This window comes from Dipteris shenzhenensis, chromosome 2 (genome assembly GCF_047967505.1).
Source record: "Dipteris shenzhenensis isolate YYH24624 ecotype China chromosome 2, Dip_SZ_1.0, whole genome shotgun sequence".
NCBI lineage: Eukaryota > Viridiplantae > Streptophyta > Polypodiopsida > Gleicheniales > Dipteridaceae > Dipteris > Dipteris shenzhenensis.
Genome location: NC_141597.1, coordinates 37,656,904 through 37,675,177, shown reverse-complemented (window position 1 = coordinate 37,675,177; position 18,274 = coordinate 37,656,904). Strand labels below are relative to the sequence as shown.

Below are 18,274 nucleotides of genomic sequence, written 5' to 3'. Positions count from 1 at the left end.
CAAGCTTGGATTCTGTGACTGTTTCATCTACATGATTTCCATCTTGTTTGGCAATTCCTCTGCTATCTTGTGCCTCAATGGCGGTGTGGTTGGTAACTATGAGCTCACAAGATCCATTTGGCAGGGCTTCCCCCTCGCTCCTCTGTTGTAAACTATCTGTGTTCGCGATTTGCACAATCTCACTCATACATCACATCAAGAATGCTATATCTGAAGGCTTGATTAAGGGTGTGGCTCTTCCCTCCAGAGATCAACTCAACACAAAACTTTTCGTAGATGACATGGTCTCCTTTTCAATGGAGAGAAAGAAAGTGTTGACCATCTCATGTCCATTGTTTTGAAGTTTTGCATGGCATCAGGTTCTCTATGTAGTTTGCCAAAAATGTTTGCCCTCAAAACGGCAGATGATCCCCCACCAACCAGGCTAAAGGACATGCAGTTACAGGTGATCAAAGGGGGGAGATAGTGAGGCACCTCAGCACTCCCCAGGGGATGGGCCTCGTAGTTCCAAAGATTCAATCAGTTTCTAAGTAAAATCAAAGCTAAGTTGAAGAATTGGCATGGTGCACAATTGGGTGAGAATGCCATAACCCTTATTAGCAAGCATGTTCTCTCGACCACTACAACCTATGTTGCCACTATGTCAAATTTTTCCAAAGCCAATTGGATGGAAATCGAAAGGTTGCTAAAGGCCTTCATGTGGGTTGAATACGCAGGTAAAAGAAAGATGCATCATATCCCTTGAGAGCCTCTTAAGGCCCCAAAATTTGAAGGTGGGCTTGGGCTCCCAGATCTTAGGGTTCGAAATAGAGCTCTCATTTCTAAATGGCTCCCTTGTCTTTTCAATGGCTATTCCCCGTGGGTCGAGCTTGTTTTTGTTGGGCGAAGATGTTTCTCTCTCCTTCGTCCCTTGCAACTTGTTGGCTGTATATGGGCCTAAATGAATGTTGGTTCCAGCATGGGAGTTCAAGAATAGCCTTGTGTTCCATACGAGAGATGTACTGGCTACCGGGAAAGAACTATTGTGGTCTTAGTGAAAGGGATGCTTAGGGATCTGGGCTGGGTATTGCCTCCTAAAGATCCTGTCATAACCAAGAATCTCATCTTGGTAGGTACTTGTGTCTGAACCTAGGGTGTGCCCTCATGCTGCATGCAGTGTAGGCTAAGGCCATGTGGCCCATTTTTTTCAGCCAATTTTTGTAAGCGGTCTTTCATGGGCATGACCAATGCCTTAATACATTTGGCAAGTTAGTCTTCTTTTTTTTTAAGAACTCAAATCCCTCCTTCGTATATTCAAAATTGAACTACATGCATAAATATATATATATATATATATAAACAAAAAGTAAGTTTAATATTAAAAAGAGGGGGGGTCAGACCCATCTAGACCCTTACAAAAAGGTGGCCCACAAAAGGGGCGGTAACCCTAGGCCTACACTATGCTAGCAATGATACACTCCTTTTAAAGGAGAACCTATTCTCCTGAGATTCTGACTAACCAACGGGTGGGAAACTTTGACCGTCATGGCTATGTCTAGAATGAAAGTTTTGGCAACATTCCATAATGCGTGCTCTTTGCCACCCGGGCTGAGATTATCCCGAAAGACTACTTGATTCCTAACTGTCTAGATAGCATAGCACGCCGCTCCTCTCAAAAAAGGCCAAGCATTCTTTGAACGTTGATGAGTGGCCATAGGAGTCACCTGTTTCCAGTTAGCGACAATGTGAAATTGAGACATTAGTCCAGCTTTCCTGATAGTCGACCCGATCCTTAGCCACAATTGTCTCAAAACGGGGCAGCACCAGAACAAGTGAAGTATGTGATCCTCCGCTCTTCCACATAACGTGCATAGAGGGTTCACCTAGAATTTCCTCGCTAATTTGGCTCTGACAGACAGCCACCTTTTCATCCATTTCCAGAGCGTAAAGCTGAATTTTCTCAGCATTCCCTTGCCCTAAATCTCTTTGCCCGAGCTCGTTGAAGACTCTACTTCTTATTAAGATCCACTGTTTCTACTTTCCCCGCCATCAGTTTCCTGTAAACAACCTTGGCTAACAATTTTCTAAGTTGAGTCTTCCCTATATACTAGTGGTGAAGTCTCCTTCCTTTGGCCTCTGCAGTTGGTAGGCCAATTTTCTCCAGCTATACTTAGGATTACCCTACAGAATGCAATTTCCTGCGTAGTCATGCATAAGTATATTTTCAATCCCCTCATGTATGTAGACAACATGTAAGTCCCTCAATCCCCCCCCCTCCCCTTTTCCTCTTAGGGTTTAGTATTGACACACTAGAAGAGCAATGTTGTATTTGTAATAATCCAACATGTCATCCTTAGCTCCTTTTGTCCTTCCTAGAAGATAAAGTTAGTAAATTTTTGTGCTTCGTTATGTCAAGTGCATATCATATTGACTAGTATGATAATTGGCTTTTACATTTGGGGGTGAGAAATGCAAGGAGGCTACAATGCATACACCATTCAATGTTTAATCATTTGCTTAGGACGAATGGTGAATTACACAATTGGAGTGACTATGAGAGGTAGTATTTGTCCAATATGGGTATGTATTGTCATCATAATGTTCCTTGAAAGCCAACTATGTTCATAGAAGGCAACTTCAATCTTCTTACTTCAAAGTCATGGTGTTGAAGAATATGACAAGAAACTTTCACCTTGAAGTGCTGAACAAACATACATTTTGCCTCACCCCTTCCACTCTTATGTCATTGATTGGCAAGGGGTGTGATTTGTGTGTGGGTGTGTTTTCTAGAGCAAAGGAGCAGGTGGGGAGGGTTGGGGGGTATATGATGTTGGGGTTGTTGTGATGTTCATGATTGTTTGCCTTGCTTCCGACTACCCTTAGATTACAAAAAACTCATGTTGATGCATGCGCGCACGCACACACACACGAACATGCACGTGCACACACACACACACATACATGCAAGCACCCACAAAATCTCTCTCTCTCTCTCTCTCTCTCTCTCTCTCTCAGTGATCGTCATCGTGCATCCTCCCGCCCCACTTGAATCGACAACACCAGAGAGTAGATTGGACTTAGGAATAAATGTACTTTTGTTTGTTATGCAAGAATGCAATTAATTGTTGATAGCCATGGTGGAAGGGAACGTGTGGCTAGGCTCACATAGAATGCATGCTTGTTAGTGAAAGTCATCAGATATACTCCCCTGGTGGAATGCTCTCTCCAGTGCTATTTGTGGTCATGTGATTTGTGAGTATTCATATTCTCTACTTGTGTGGTGTACCCTATCCTAAGAGAGATGGCTCATGTGTTCTGCTCATCCTGATCTATCCTAAGGGAGATGGCTCATGTGTTCTACTCATCCTGTTCTATCTGAAAGGGGATAGCTCTCTCTCTCGCTCTCTCTCTCTCCCACCCCCCAACTGCCCTTCTTCTCTCTCCTAGCCCTTCCCGCATGACCCGTCGTCTCCTTCCAGAGCTTGTGTCCCCCTTTCTTCTTCTTCTTCTTTTCACCGCTAGAGCTTGTCCTTATTGATGGAGAGGCTCTTGTGTGCCATGTTCTATGAACGATTTGAGGTGATTTTACAAGCGAAGGAAATTGAGTCCAGGTGCCTCTTTGGGGGGGATGGATAATGGAGGCCGCCCAAGGACGAAGGGGGTCAGACGTCAGGGTTCGGACAGGGTGGTTTTTGTTTGTTTTTTTGTGGCACACTATAATGACAGGCGCCGCCCAACGGGACCCCTTTTCAAATGGTCGGCTGCGCACTCAGGCGGACCGCGGGACCCACCCAACGCTATGGCCCACGTGTGCTCACTAAGCCTGACGTGTCGCCCAATCCATTGGCCCACGCTGCGGAAACACCCAGAAGAAGCTGGCTGCTGGACTTTTAAAAAAATGCAAGTAAATATTTTCCAGGATAGTGAAAATGGCCGGCACGTGGCGTGATGAGAGTGGCTAGCTTTTAAATCAGTGGCGTTTATTTTTTAATTAAATTAACATGATCGTCTCTCTCATTCTTTGATTAAATATGGGCTTGAGCTTAGCTGCTTGCACACAATATATGCTCGTGTTGAGCTTCTATTCACAGTCGCCATAGCTGCTGCTTTAAGCTCCGCTTGATGCATCTCTAGCATCGCCTCCACTCTCCCTCCCTTCCTTCTTTCCAGTTTCCGATTACTCCCCTTCCCCTCCACCATGACCAAAGAAGGTTCCAAAGACATGGAGCAGGGTGTCGCCCCTAAGGATTACAGTGACCCCCCCCCCGCTCCTTTCGTCGATACCAACGAATTCGCCCTCTGGTCCTTCTACCGTGCCTGTATCGCTGAATTCATCGCCACTTTCCTCTTCCTCTACATCACCATTGCCACCGTCATCGGCGCTTCTGAGGCTAAGACCTGTGGTGGTGTGGGGATCCTCGGAATTGCTTGGGCTTTTGGAGGCATGATCTTTGTGCTCGTCTACTGCACCGCTGGAATCTCAGGTATCAGCTCCGCTCGTGAGCTCAAATAGTTCTCTCTTGCTCTCGTTGAGCTAAGCGACTAGTTGTCTGTTGCTTGTGTGGAGCTCAACGTGACTGAACGTGATGGATGTTCTGCTACTTTCGCAGGTGGGCACATCAACCCCGCGGTGACCTTTGGGCTGTTCCTTGCCCGAAAAGTGTCACTCCCTCGTGCTGTGTTCTACATAATTGCACAGTGTCTTGGAGCTATTTGCGGAGCTGGTCTGGTGAAGGCCTTTCAGAGACACTACTACGTGCAATCTGGGGGAGGAGCTAACAGCGTGGCTCCGGGTTACTCTAAGGGCACTGGGCTAGCGGCTGAGATAATTGGAACGTTTGTTCTTGTCTACACGGTGTTCTCGGCCACAGATCCAAAGAGAAATGCTCGGGATTCTCACGTTCCGGTATGTGATTATGCTAGGCTAGCTTTGGAGTAAGCTCTTGTGCCAGTACGAGAGAGAGAGAGAGAGAGACATGACTTAGGACTAAGGCTGAGTTGCTCTGGCAGGTTCTAGCACCACTCCCCATTGGTTTTGCAGTGTTCATGGTTCACCTTGCCACCATTCCCATCACAGGCACTGGCATCAACCCCGCCAGGAGCTTCGGGGCTGCTGTTATTTACGGCCACGACAAGACCTGGGACGAGCATGTAAGAATTCCTTGAACTTCCGCAGGCATCAACCCCGCTTCCTAGGTAATTTAGACAAAGTAGTATTGTTGCCCGCTTTTCCTGAGTGTTTCCCTATGATGCGCAGTGGATCTTCTGGGTCGGACCCTTCATTGGAGCCGCTCTCGCCGCAGCTTACCACCAATACATCCTGAGAGCAGGGGCATACAAGGCGTTGGGCTCTTTCCGCAGCCAGCCAAGCAATATCTAAACTGCAACCAGCGCTGGGTGCACCCGCAGTGGGCGGTGTGGCAGTGGTGAAACATTGTTTGTCTTGTTTCCTTAGCTTTCCATGCCCATTTAGGTTGTAAACTTCCAGACCTTCTTCCGTATTTGACTTCTATTTTGTGCTAATCTTCACAACCCGCATGGCCTACACGAGCATATTGTTTCAACTGCGAAGTGCGAAACCACAGGACGCCTGTTACATAAGGTATGGTTTACGAGATGAGCAACTGTATGTGAAGATCAAACGTAAAATGCAAGCTCATACTAGGAGCAGAACGCTTATCTTGTCACTCAGTTTGTGGTAAAGTTTTGATTCCTCCATTTCTTTATTCATGTGTCCTTGCATAGAGGTGACAGCAAGCTACGGAAATATTGACTTTATATTTTGAGTGGTAGGGAAGTCATTATCTTCGTCACTCTCTCTTTTCTTTTGAGAGCGACATTTTTTGAAAACGAATATGGCCGTTTCTAGAGGCAGGGAGCGTCCTCCATGAAAGTAAACATAATTCACAAGAGGCTATTTTGATTTCCAAACGGTCTTTCATCAATCACATAAGTGAGGAATTCTTCGAGCAAACATAAAAGACACGTTAGAAGTAAATAAATGTGTAATAACATATTTCTAATGTGAATTGTGTAGGAATGAATGCATCATAAGACACTAGAAAGCGAGTAAAGTTAAGAGATATGTTCCAAAAGAGCTAGATGCTTTTGATTCATAAGTTGCACTACCACTTGGGAGATACTAAATTGTGTACTTGGCATCTTTGAGATAGTAGTGCCTCTTGGCATCTTTAAGTATTTAATTCTTTGAGATAGTAGTGCCTTTTGGCATCTTTAAGTATTTAATAAGGCAACGTTTATGCCCACCAAATAGATCCTATATAATTAAATCCTTAACCTTTTTGCCCAAAGGAATTTAGATGGGTGTATATAAGTGTGCCTATACTAATTGCATGACACGAAGGGAGCATGAATGCTTGCGCATAAACTTGCCCTTAATGCCTTTATTATGGTTAATTTAAGTCCTTAGGTTTAATTCTAGGCTAAATCATTATTTTGTTGCAAGGATGTTCACAAAGTAAGATGTTATGTATCATAAGGTATGAAAAAGAGGTGAATAACATAGGAAAGTTAAGTGCATCTTGATACTCTTGATTTATAATTTGTTGCACTAGCACTTGTGAGATACTAAACTGTGTACTTGGTATCTTTGAGGTAGATGTAAAGAGAGTGGGAGAGAAGTAAGGAGTCTCACTTGCAGCTTTCTCACATACACAATGGGGGAATACGTACAAAGGTGGAGGCTGAAAACAGTTTTCCTCTTCTTAGTTGTGAAAGCCAAAAGAACTCTCTCTTAATATAAAAGGAATAGATGAACCCTATATGTGGGTCTTAAACCAAACTCAACTAACCTAGGTGGCATACTAACTGAGCCACTAACTAGAGTATATAAAGATAGCTGTCATCCAGCTATTATTCATGGGCAATGTACCAACTGCATCTGCAACTAACAAGTCAGTGACATAAATGCACAATGGTCACCCTGGCATATCACGAGTGGAGCTCGATATCTCAACACTCCCCCTCGAGCTTAATCCCAATTTCTGCACACCAAGCAGGTCTCCAAACTTGTGCAGCTTCTCTATATCCAATGCCTTTGTGAATATGTCAGCTACCTGATCCTCTGTGCTGACAAACCATATCAATAAAACCTACTAGAACCTTCTCTCGCACATAGTGATAATGCACCTCAATGTGCTTTGTTCTACACTCCCCCTCGAGCTTAATCCCAATTCTTGCACACCAAGCAGGTCTCCAAACTTGCGCAGCTTCTCTATATCCAATGCCTTTGTGAATATGTCAACTACCTGATCCTCTGTGCTGACAAACCATATCAATAAAACCTACTAGAACCTTCTCTCGCACATAGTGATAATGCACCTCAATGTGCTTTGTTCTAGCATGATAGACTAGCATGATAGACTGGTTTATTTGCCAAGTGTATACTGCTCATGTTGTCACAATAAATGACAACTGGCCCATTTGTAGACTGATGCATATCATAAAGTAGCTTACGCAACCAAGCTACCTCACATGCAGCCATTGCTGCACCCCTGTACTCAGCCTCTGTGCCCGACAAGGCAACTGTAGATTGTTTCTTGGTGCTCCAAGTGACTGCAGCACTCCCAAAAGAGAACATATGTCCACTGGTAGATCGTCTATCAGAAATACTACCAGTCCAATCAGCATTAGTGTATCCATGCAAATGTATCTAAACCCTAATCTCATAAAATAGTCCATATTGCAATGTGGACTTCACATACCTTAGTATGCATCTAACTGCATCCAAATGCGGTTTCCTTGGAGCCTACATAAACTGACTTACCAACCCAATAGCATAGCTCAAATCTGGCCTGTTAATAGTCATATAAATCAAACTTCCTACTATGCGACTATACACAGTAGGGTCTTCCAGAAGCTCACCTGCATCTGTGCTCAGCTTCACATTCTGCTCTAAAGAAACTGAAATAGGCTTACAGCCTGTCATCCCATATTTGGATAGCATGTCCAATCCATACTGCCTCTGTAAGAGCCATATCCCACTTATGGATCTAATCACCTCAATGCCCAAGAAGTAATGCAGCTCTCCCAAATCCTTCATCTCAAACTTCTGCTTCAATAGCATCTTCACATGAAGGATATCTTCATCACTATCACCTGTGATGATCAAATCATCAACATAAATGACAAGCAGCATAATACCTTTCTCTATTTTTCTCACATAAAGTGAGAAAACTGCCATGGAAATCTGAAAGCCAATAGTAACAAGATACTTTCCTATCTTGTCAGACCATGCTCTGGGTGCTTGCTTCAAGCCACACAAGGCTTTCTTCAACCTGCAAACAAAGTCAGGATGAACAGCATGCACATAACCTGGTGGCTGCTCCATATAAACCTCTTCTTGTAAATCACCATGCAAGAAGGCATTCTTTACATCCATCTGACAATGCCATATGTCTGTGCATACCCCTTGACAACTAATCTTGCCTTGTATCTACTCACAGAACCATCTGCATTGTGCTTCACCTTCTAGACCTACTTGCAGCCAATTGCATTCTTCTCTTTAGGCAAAGGCACCAATTCCCATGTAGCATTTGCTTCCAAGGCATCCATTTCTTCATCCATGGCTTTCTCCCATTTTTCTTTTACCATGGCTTGCTCAAAAGAAGTGGGCTCCACTTTGACCATATAGGCATACTGAATGGCTGTAAATCCATCATATTTCAACCTATCCATAGGATACTTAATGCTGGTAGTCCTGCGCAAAATAGGCTCACTATGAGGTGCTCTCAAAACATCCCTTGTCTTCCTTACTCCAGGTGTAACAATAGAAGGAATACCCAACACATCATCAAGGCTCTGTTTTGAGCCACTGGATTCACCATCCACATAAGAGTGACCTGCATTCACATCAACCATGGGCTGATCTACTTTCTCTTTTCCCTTTCGTGATACTTGCATACCACTATCTGCATTGCTTTCATGATACTCTGCATACCACTATCTGCAGTTCTCTCAAAACATCCCTTGTCTTCCTTACTCCAGGTGTAATAATAGAAGGAATACCCAACACATCATCAAGGCTCTGTTTTGAGCCACTGGATTCACCATCCACATAAGAGTGACCTGCATTCACATCAACCATATCTACTTTCTCTTTTTTCCCTTTCGTGATACTTGCATACCACTATCTGCATTGCTTTCATGATACTCTGCATACCACTATCTGCAGTTCTCTCAAAACATCCCTTGTCTTCCTTACTCTAGGTGTAATAATAGAAGGAATACCCAACACATCATCAAGGCTCTGTTTTGAGCCACTGGATTCACCATCCACATAAGAGTGACCTGCATTCACATCAACCAGATCTACTTTCTCTTTTTCCTTTCGTGATACTTGCATAGCACTATCTACATTGCTTTTGTGATACTCTGCATACCACTATCTGCAGTTCTCTTTTCCCTTTCGTGATACTTGCATACCACTATCCCTTGTCTTCCTTACTCTAGGTGTAACAACAGAAGGAATACCCAACTCATCATCAAGGCTCTGTTTTGAGCCATTGGATTCACCATCCACATAAGAGTGACCTGCATTCACATCAACCATGGGCTGATCTACTTTCTCTTTTCCCTTTCGTGATACTTGCATACCACTATCTGCATTGCTTTGAGAAGATTGTCTTGATCTGAATCTACCTGTCCATGGTGAATTATGTGACCCACTGCTAGAGGACACTATAGGTCCACTAAAATTTTGTGATTGTTGCTGCGAATTCTGCGCAGCATTACCATTTTGTGCATCTACATCATCAATCACATTTATTGGTTTATACCAGCTGCTCATCTCATCAAAAACAACATCTTTGCTCACTGTAAACTTACGAGTAGAAGGATTATAGCATCTATACCCTTTCTACTGCGCAGAGAATAATCAATAAAGATGCACTTCGCAACTTTTGGATCCAACTTGAATCTCAACTCATCTAGCACATGAACATAGGCAATGCAACCAAAAACTTTCAAATGAGAAATATCTCGTTTCCTACCAGTATACCTCTCCTTTGGCATCATGCCATGTATTGCTACAGTGGGAGTCATGTTCATTATGTAGACTACTATAGCAACTACTTTAGCCCAATAATAATTTGGCAGGTCTTTTTCGTTGAGCATGGCACGAGATACCTCTCTAATATGCTTTGTTTTTCCTTTCTGCAAGTCCATTTTGATATGGGGTATGACTGCATGAATATTGCTGCTTTATGCCATGCTTCTGTAGGAACCTTGCAAACTCATTTGAGAGGTATTCTCCCCCTCCATCTGACCTTAGGCATTTTATTTGTAGGCCTACTTCTTTCTCAACCATAGCTTTAAAAGCTTTGAAATGCCCAAACACTTCACTTTTCTTTTTCATAAAATACACCCAAACTTTTCTGCTGTAGTCATCAATAAAAGTGACAAAATAATGACAGCCTCCAATAGATGCAGCTTTAGTAGTCCACACATCAGAGTGGATTAATTCCAATGACCTCTTACTCTCTTGAACATGTCTAGGAAATGGTTTCCTTACATGTTTTCCAAATTGACAGGCTTCACATACGCTATGCATTTCTACAACCTTGAACTTAAGCAATCCTGCAACAATATTTTGGGCCTGCATTAATTTAAGTCGTCGTACATTAACATGACCAATGCATTTATGCCAGATATCAATATTTGCAACTACACTGCTCCCATGTGCAGACATTGCTGCACTCAATTCAGGCATGTCCGCATCCAATGTAAACATCCTGCCCTTTTTCTTCCCTTTTGCTATCAAGCAACCTTAATTTTTCATATTCTCAACAAAGCATCCATGAGGATTAAATTTGACCTGCAAGCCCTGCTCAACCATTTAACCAACAGAAACCAAGTTCTTGGTGATATTCGGGACATGAAATACATCAGATAGGTATTTCTTTTCCCCATCCTGCATAGACAAAAGAATTTTACGAATCTACACAATAGGATGTGCAGTATCATCACCAGTCTCCACAAATCCTGGTCTTTCCATTTTTCTTGAATCCTGCATCCATTCTGCATGACCTGTCATGTGGTTTGACACACCTGAGTCAACATACCACACATCATTGCTTTCTTCTGCACTTGTCACAGAATTGGTCATGTGCTGTACCATAAACAAATGCTCATTTCTGTCATCACCCTATCTACTAGAGGATGCATAATTGCCTTGCTGCAATTTTCCATTCATGATGTCATTCTTCTTTTTGTAGCAGTCTTTAGCCATATGACCCATTTTACCACAATAGTAGCATTCAACATTGCTGTTTGCATTTTGGCCTCCCTGCCATCCACCACGACCTCTTTGGCTCCCCTTGCCTCTAAGGTTACCACATCCTCCTCCATAGGATTGGTTTTCTTGAATTTGTTGCATATTTTGATTTCTGCCATGGCCTCCAGATCCGGGCCTCCAGATCGGCCTGCTCTACCTCTACCTCTACCTCTACCTCTTCCAGCATTTGAGTAGAAGATCGTTTCTTTTGAATTTCCTCCTGAAGAAGATGCACCACCATTTCTCTTCTGTTCAAAAATTAGAAGAGCAATCAACTCCTCAAAATCAAGAAAATTCTCACAGACGGCAATGGATGTTCGGAACTATGCATAATACTTTCCTAGACCATTCAAGGTCACAGAAACTAAATCATCATCTTCCACTGGGGACCCAATAGAAGCAAGTGCATCTACAATCTTCTTCACCTTCATGTGGTAGTCATTGATGCCCATATTTGCTCTCTGCACATTATGCAACTCCTGCTTGAGCTGCATTTTCCTGGCTTGCATATTTGTGCTATATATTTTTATCAAATTATCCCACGCCTCCTTCGACATGCTTGCATCCTGAATATGCACAATCATAGAATCTGAAATACTAATAGACAACTAGTACATAACTTTTCTGGCTCTTTCATGCCATCCTTTAAATGCCTGCAACTCCTGTTGATTAGGAACATTAGGAATAACTAGTTCTTGTTCAGCTCCAGTAATGAACTCCCAATAGCCTTTTCCCTTAAGGAAATTCATCATTCTAAACCTCCATGCTGGGAAGTTGTTCTTGTCAAACTTTTCAGTGACTATCTGTGAAAGAGCATCAGATGCCATTACAGAAGACTGCAAAAATATTTTGTCATTGTAAAAAACACAACTTTTGTCTCATAAGGGTAAATTTGCAAAACTGACAAAAGTGGTATTTGACCACACAGTCACTTGCTAGTGACGATTTTGCATCAATAGGCAATAAGTATGATTTTGTCACTTCTAATATCTCTGTGCATAGGCATACGATGCAATTTCTGTGGCAACTTTTCACCAATCTATAGAACAGTGGTCACACAGCAAAAATAGGGCACCTTTTTGAGTGCCTGCGAAAAACTTCCGCCACCAAAACGGGCCTCGAAATGGCCTCAAATCAAAAAAATAATGTCACCAAGGGCTTTGCCCCGACCCGTAGCATATACTGCCCTACCGCGAAGGGCATCCCAATTTGAGACAGTGCACTCCTGCACTTTTTGGCTGTGCTACCTACAGAGATTTGCTCCCAAACTCAAAAAAGGAAAGCAACACTGATCCTCTCACCAAGACACCGCGAACTTGGTTTGCTTTCTTGAGCTCCTTACCATGAACCGAGCTCTGATACCATGTAAAGAGAGTGGGAGAGAAGTAAGGAGTCTCACTTACAGCTTTCTCACATACACAATGGGGGAATACACACAAAGGTGGAGGCTGAAAACAATTTCCCTCTTCTTAGTTGTGAAAGCCAAAAGAACTCTCTCTCTTAATACAAAAGGAATAGATGAACCCTATATGTGGGTCTCAAACCAAACTCAGCTAACCTAGGTGGCATGCTAACAAAGCCACTAACTAGAGAACATAAAGATAGCTATCATCCAGCTATTATTCATGGGCGGTGTACCAACTGCATCTGCAGCTAACAAGTCGGTGACATAAATGCACAACAATCACCCTGGCATATCACGAGTGGAGCTCGATATCTCAACAATAGATAGTGTATATTGGAATTTTTAATTATGTAATAAGACAATGTTCATACCCACCAAAAGGACTATACATATTTAAAGCATAAGCTATTGTGGCCAAAAGAAGTTTAAAATCTCATAACTATATACTCTTTTAAAATTCAAATGCCAAATTTTAGTAGAGGGTTGTTACTAGTTAGCCCTAGCCAAAAGAAGACCTTTAAAAAATTTAGCTAGCCTACCCCTTGGGTAGGGGTTGTCATTGCTTCATGTAGCATAGATGTATGCTTGTGCCTATATCACGAAAGGAGCATGAAAGATTATCGATGGACTTGTCCTTATTGCCTTTGAATTAAGGTTGATTTTTTTAAGGTTAGATGTTACATAAATTGAGTCATAGCTCTAAGCTAAATCGTAATTTTGTAGCAAGGTAGGATTAATAAAAAAGACTAATCTACTACTATTTTTTTCTCCTTTTGCGGGTGAAAGGGATAACTCATATTTATAAGAGAAATTTACAATGGTAAGAAAATAAAAACTCTACCCTTTTGGAGGGTCGAAACCTGGTTACAATCAAAGTTTACCTAAGGTCTCGTCTTTCTTGCCAAATTACTGCATCTTGTTCTTAACATCCTTAGAGATCAAACAAGCTACACCTCTACCGAAATTGGGTCTCTGAAACACTACAGTATCTCCATAGATGTGTGATAACTATCCCCCTTATAAGTTGCCACACTTCAAAAATTGAGTCACTTTGTTTCCCCCGGACTCCCAATAAAGAATCTTCCACCTAACCTTATTGTGAACCTGAGCTGCTTTCAACCTCTTAGCTACTTCATTCCAAATTTCTCCAGAAAAGGGGCAGCCCAAAGCACATGCATGTGCATTTCCCTACACTTGTTGCAAAAGCAGCACAGTGGGCTCACCCTTTGATTCCATTTGGGGATTCTTGCCCGGACAGAGAGTTTACCAACCAACACCCTCCAAAGAAAAAAATTTAGCTTGAACGAAGGGGTAGACCTCCAAACTCTCCTGAGTCTCATAGCCCAAACATCAAGACTATCATGTGAGGCATAAAACTTCCAATGATTTCGTGCTGCTAGTGCTAGGTCAGAGGCATCTTCTCCGAGATACTTTAGATTAATTTTAGAGAAAAATTTCCCATTCTTCCAATAGAAACCTCTAAATCTAGAGTTGTCCCAAAAGATCGGACAGGTAGGCCAATCTTCTTTTATCCTTTGAAACAATAACTCTAGAAAGACCTTTTCCGAAAGCATTCAAGTCGAATTTCTACACAATACCATTAGTTGTGCTCCACTTTCTTCCACCCGTCTGGATCCCAAACTTAATTAAAAGTCTTGAGGCCTTTGTTAAAAAGTCTACTTACCATTCGTGGATGTGAACTGATCAGTGTTGGACCATTGTCATACGGCCAATCTGTTAGCCACAAGGATCTTCCAAGCGAGGCATCACCACGTAATGGTCTGAGACCACCCCAATAGCATCCTTGGACTTTAAATTTCCAAATCTGGACGAGTCTCGATAGCAACTACAATTACGGTATTTTGACTGTGACTTTGGATAGGAGGACATCCTACTAAGGGAATTTAACTCTCCTGGAATCATTTATACAAATCAAGCATCTTGCTAATTTGGCCCATGGCTGTGAAGAGCCCATTTGTAGCATCCACTTAGAGCAAAGACATTCGTTTTTTTTTTTCATGGGCATTAACCCCAATCCACCATTTGATTTAGATACTGACATTAAATCCCCATTTATTGTGTGCCACCAATTTTCCTAGATAAAACCCACAATAGCCGTATCAACTTTCCTGAGATTCGATTTTGTAAAAGGCAACACTGAAAGTACATAGACCGACAAAGATTCCATCGCATGTTTGGCTATAGTGATCCTGCCCGGAAGTGCTATTAACTTTGATGTCCACAGGGAACCCTTCAGGTCTTGGTGTGTTCTCTTTGGCCATCTGCATCACCATATACTTTATTTCAAATTCTGAGAATAGTCTCTGAAGCAGCACTGCCTACGCTGACTGAGAAGGTGTATTTGCCAAAAACATCCCAACTCTTGCTTCGTAATTAGAAGCAATATTTCATTTTACACCAGTGATTCTTTTTGTCTTTTTTCTCTCACAACCCTAAAGGAGAAAGAGGACAGCTTATCACCTTCATCTAGCCACCTGTCCTATTCTAAATACATGCTACAACTTGACGTCTATGTTCCTGAGCTCTCAGAAAGAGGTCAACTGAGTTAAGTAATGTAGATGCATAGGAATCACCTAGGCTATCCTACAATAGCAAAATTAGTGACATTCTAGCATTGCTTGCATATGTTTCAAGCATTTTGTTCCTCCTAGCTCTCTCTTTGCTAAACTCCTTGGTGACCTACACAACCACACGCACACAATTGTTCCACGCATGAACTGGCTGACTGGCTGACTAGTAATGGCACCCACTTTTTCCAACTCTGACTTGATCCAATTATCAAAGTAATCCCATTCGAACCAGGACGTGTTAAACTTGAAGAGGGGCAGTCCCCTACTTGTCACCTTGAAGGGGAGCAGTCCCTACTTGTCACCTTTCAATAGGTCAAAAAATATGATAATCGAAAAATGATCAGAGACAAAGGTTTTTGTTATCATGCTTCCCTGTACCCAAGGCTTGATCCACCACCCACTGGGAAAAGTAGATTCTATCAAGGCGAGCCGCTCTCCAAGAGTTGCCCGCCTGCTTGTTATGCCAAGTGAAAACCCTTAAGCTTCTCAATCTTTCATAGCTTTTCTAATCTACAAGCTTGCAGGAAACCTCAAACTGATGCTTCGCATCCCTTTCTATAAACAAGACATCTGAACCTTCATGAGAGTGATCCCAGTCACCAAGGAGGATCACTTGCTTATCCGCTCTATTGCAAGTCTCAAATGCTCCCAAAGGCAACTCCTCTATGAAGAGCTATACACTGAGGCAATAGCAAACTCAATTTCTTGAAAACATAGTTCAAGCAGAACAAACTCACCTTTTACATCTTTCACTACTACATGCAAATGAAGTTTGTCACTCACCAGCATCACAATGCCGCCTTTTCCTGCATAAGGACAATTGCTAACACACAAGTAGCCTGGCATCTGCAGACCTTCTATGTTTCTCATGCCAACCTTAATTTCTTGAAATGCAAAGACTTTAGGACTATGCCTTTGAACCGTATTCCTTATAGCTTGTTGCTTCTAGGTAGCACATGCTCCCCTAATGTTCCAGGAGAGGAAGGCCATCTGTGGCCTCTGTCGCATCAAGTCACTCATCATCTCAATCTTCTTGTTCCATCTCCTCTCCCAACCGAGCATAGATGTTAACAAAGGAAGAGGACCTCTTTTTGTCTTGACTTTTGATGACTCTAAGAGAGTCAGCTTTCTTTGAACTGCTCTCCCGGCCCAAATACTCCTGTATGTTAAGATTTTCAGATTTCCTACTTTGAAGCACCTCCTTGATTTTGTTGAGCGCCTCACTTTAGGGATTGTCAGGAGGCTTCCACTGAGCTGAGTCATTGGGCATTGCATCTTCTTGCACCTTCTCTATCTGGCCTTCTCCCACCCAAGGTAGAGCATGCACCTTGTCCCCCGTCTCCATCTGAACAACCTCCTTTTCAATTGCATGCTTAGTTGGTCTTTCTTCTCGGGGTCCTTCCTCCAACACAAGTCTTCTAGCTACCTCAGGCTTCTTGGCTACTTCTTTCTCTAGGCATTCACGAGCGAAATGACCGCTTCGCTTGCAAAAGTAACATGCATTAGGAAATATGTTGAAGCAGACTTCCACAAAGACATCCATCCATTAAAGAGTTCAAGCTTGAGTGCTATTGCGGGGAATTTCCTCCTATCCCACAAAAGGCACACCTTAGGAGAGGCCCTCTTTGGTTGAAGTGGAGGAAGGTAAAGAATTTTCCTAAGACTTGACATGACCGTGATAAGTTCTGGCTCAAGAAGATCATTGCACCCAAGAAAGTGTACCCAAATGGGACACTCATGTTGCAACATTTCCTCCACCGATGTGAAGGTGGTGCTCTAGGGAATCGCATATACAAGGTTTCCTCTATAGCCAACAGAATTGGAAATAAGCCATTCCCTCTCACCCACACTTTGCACAAAAGCTTGAAAGAAACCTCGACCCACAAAGCAGTAATCAACAAGAGACACATTCCCTTTCTATGTAGCAAGAAACCATTTCAGAAATTCCTCTTCAATTGGGACCCTCCAAGAAATAGCATGAAGACTCCATAGTTAAGAAAACGCAAGTACTCACGACAAAGGATCTCAAAGCGAATGTCCACCTGCACTCGAACCACTTTACGAGGAGTTTCACCATCAGCTTAAAAGATCTCCCATTTTTTGAGGTTAATACATTGCAAATCATGGTCCAGGTAAGCGAGCTCAAAAGGACTAGGGCCTTCCATGGCAAACTTAAGAGCTTTAAAAAAATTTCTTGACATATCACCAACACCTTCATCCCCCTTATCAACACTCTGCACCTTCCTGGTGGTAGTGACATCGACAAGAGCCTAGGGCCTCTTAACTTCAGTATTTCTTATCTACAGACATCTCTAGTTAATACGAAGCTCTCTCAAGCTTCAAGCTCTCACTTCAAAGTCTTGACTAATCTACTACTGTTGGCCCAACTTGAAGCAATGGGGGTCAATCCTTCCTTATGAGTTTCAATTCAAGAAGTATTATTATTGTTGTTGTTGTATATATATCTCAAGATAGAATTTGGGTTTGCATATGTTGGATTAACACTTGATCTATTCATTTAGAACCTAAGTGATTTCTTACATACTATTCACTTTTCTTAGGTTAACCCTTCCACACATCACCCATAAAATAACCAAGGAACATGTCAGCATTAACTCACCTTTAAAAAATATCTTGTAGACATAAAATATATAGTGTACATATTTCTAAACTTATGAAATATCCTATTAACCTTATGAGAAATGCCTTTGTGATCAGCAATAATTGATTGGGTTTTTCCCTAGATGTATCGAATGTTTCTTTTACTATCTTGCTATACTAGGCCCAACATGAAATTGTATGTTGCCAACCTTGAGGTGGCTTTTAATGTGCCATGATGCATGATGGGGTACCCAAAGCTACCTATGAGGTCACAAATGCCTCATTAGTAGATTTGATGCAAAGTTGAATGAGTTGAGTTTCTAAGTACCATTGTAATGGCAATCTCAAGCTCAACATAGGTCCTCATTATAGCTGATGTAAATGCAAGACAATTGATTATAGTTC

General features: G+C 42.3%; 1 protein-coding gene across 1 annotated transcript; it reads left to right on the top strand.

Moving 5' to 3' along the window:
• Positions 1 to 4,051: 4,051 nt before the first annotated feature.
• On the top strand, positions 4,052 to 5,705 carry LOC147904715 (putative aquaporin PIP2-8). The gene is made up of 4 exons (XM_087388051.1): positions 4,052 to 4,463; positions 4,590 to 4,885; positions 4,990 to 5,130; positions 5,237 to 5,705. Exons 1-4 carry the CDS (start codon positions 4,178 to 4,180, stop codon positions 5,357 to 5,359), a joined length of 846 nt encoding a protein of 281 aa, XP_087244177.1. The 5' UTR covers positions 4,052 to 4,177; the 3' UTR covers positions 5,360 to 5,705.
• Positions 5,706 to 18,274: the final 12,569 nt, after the last annotated feature.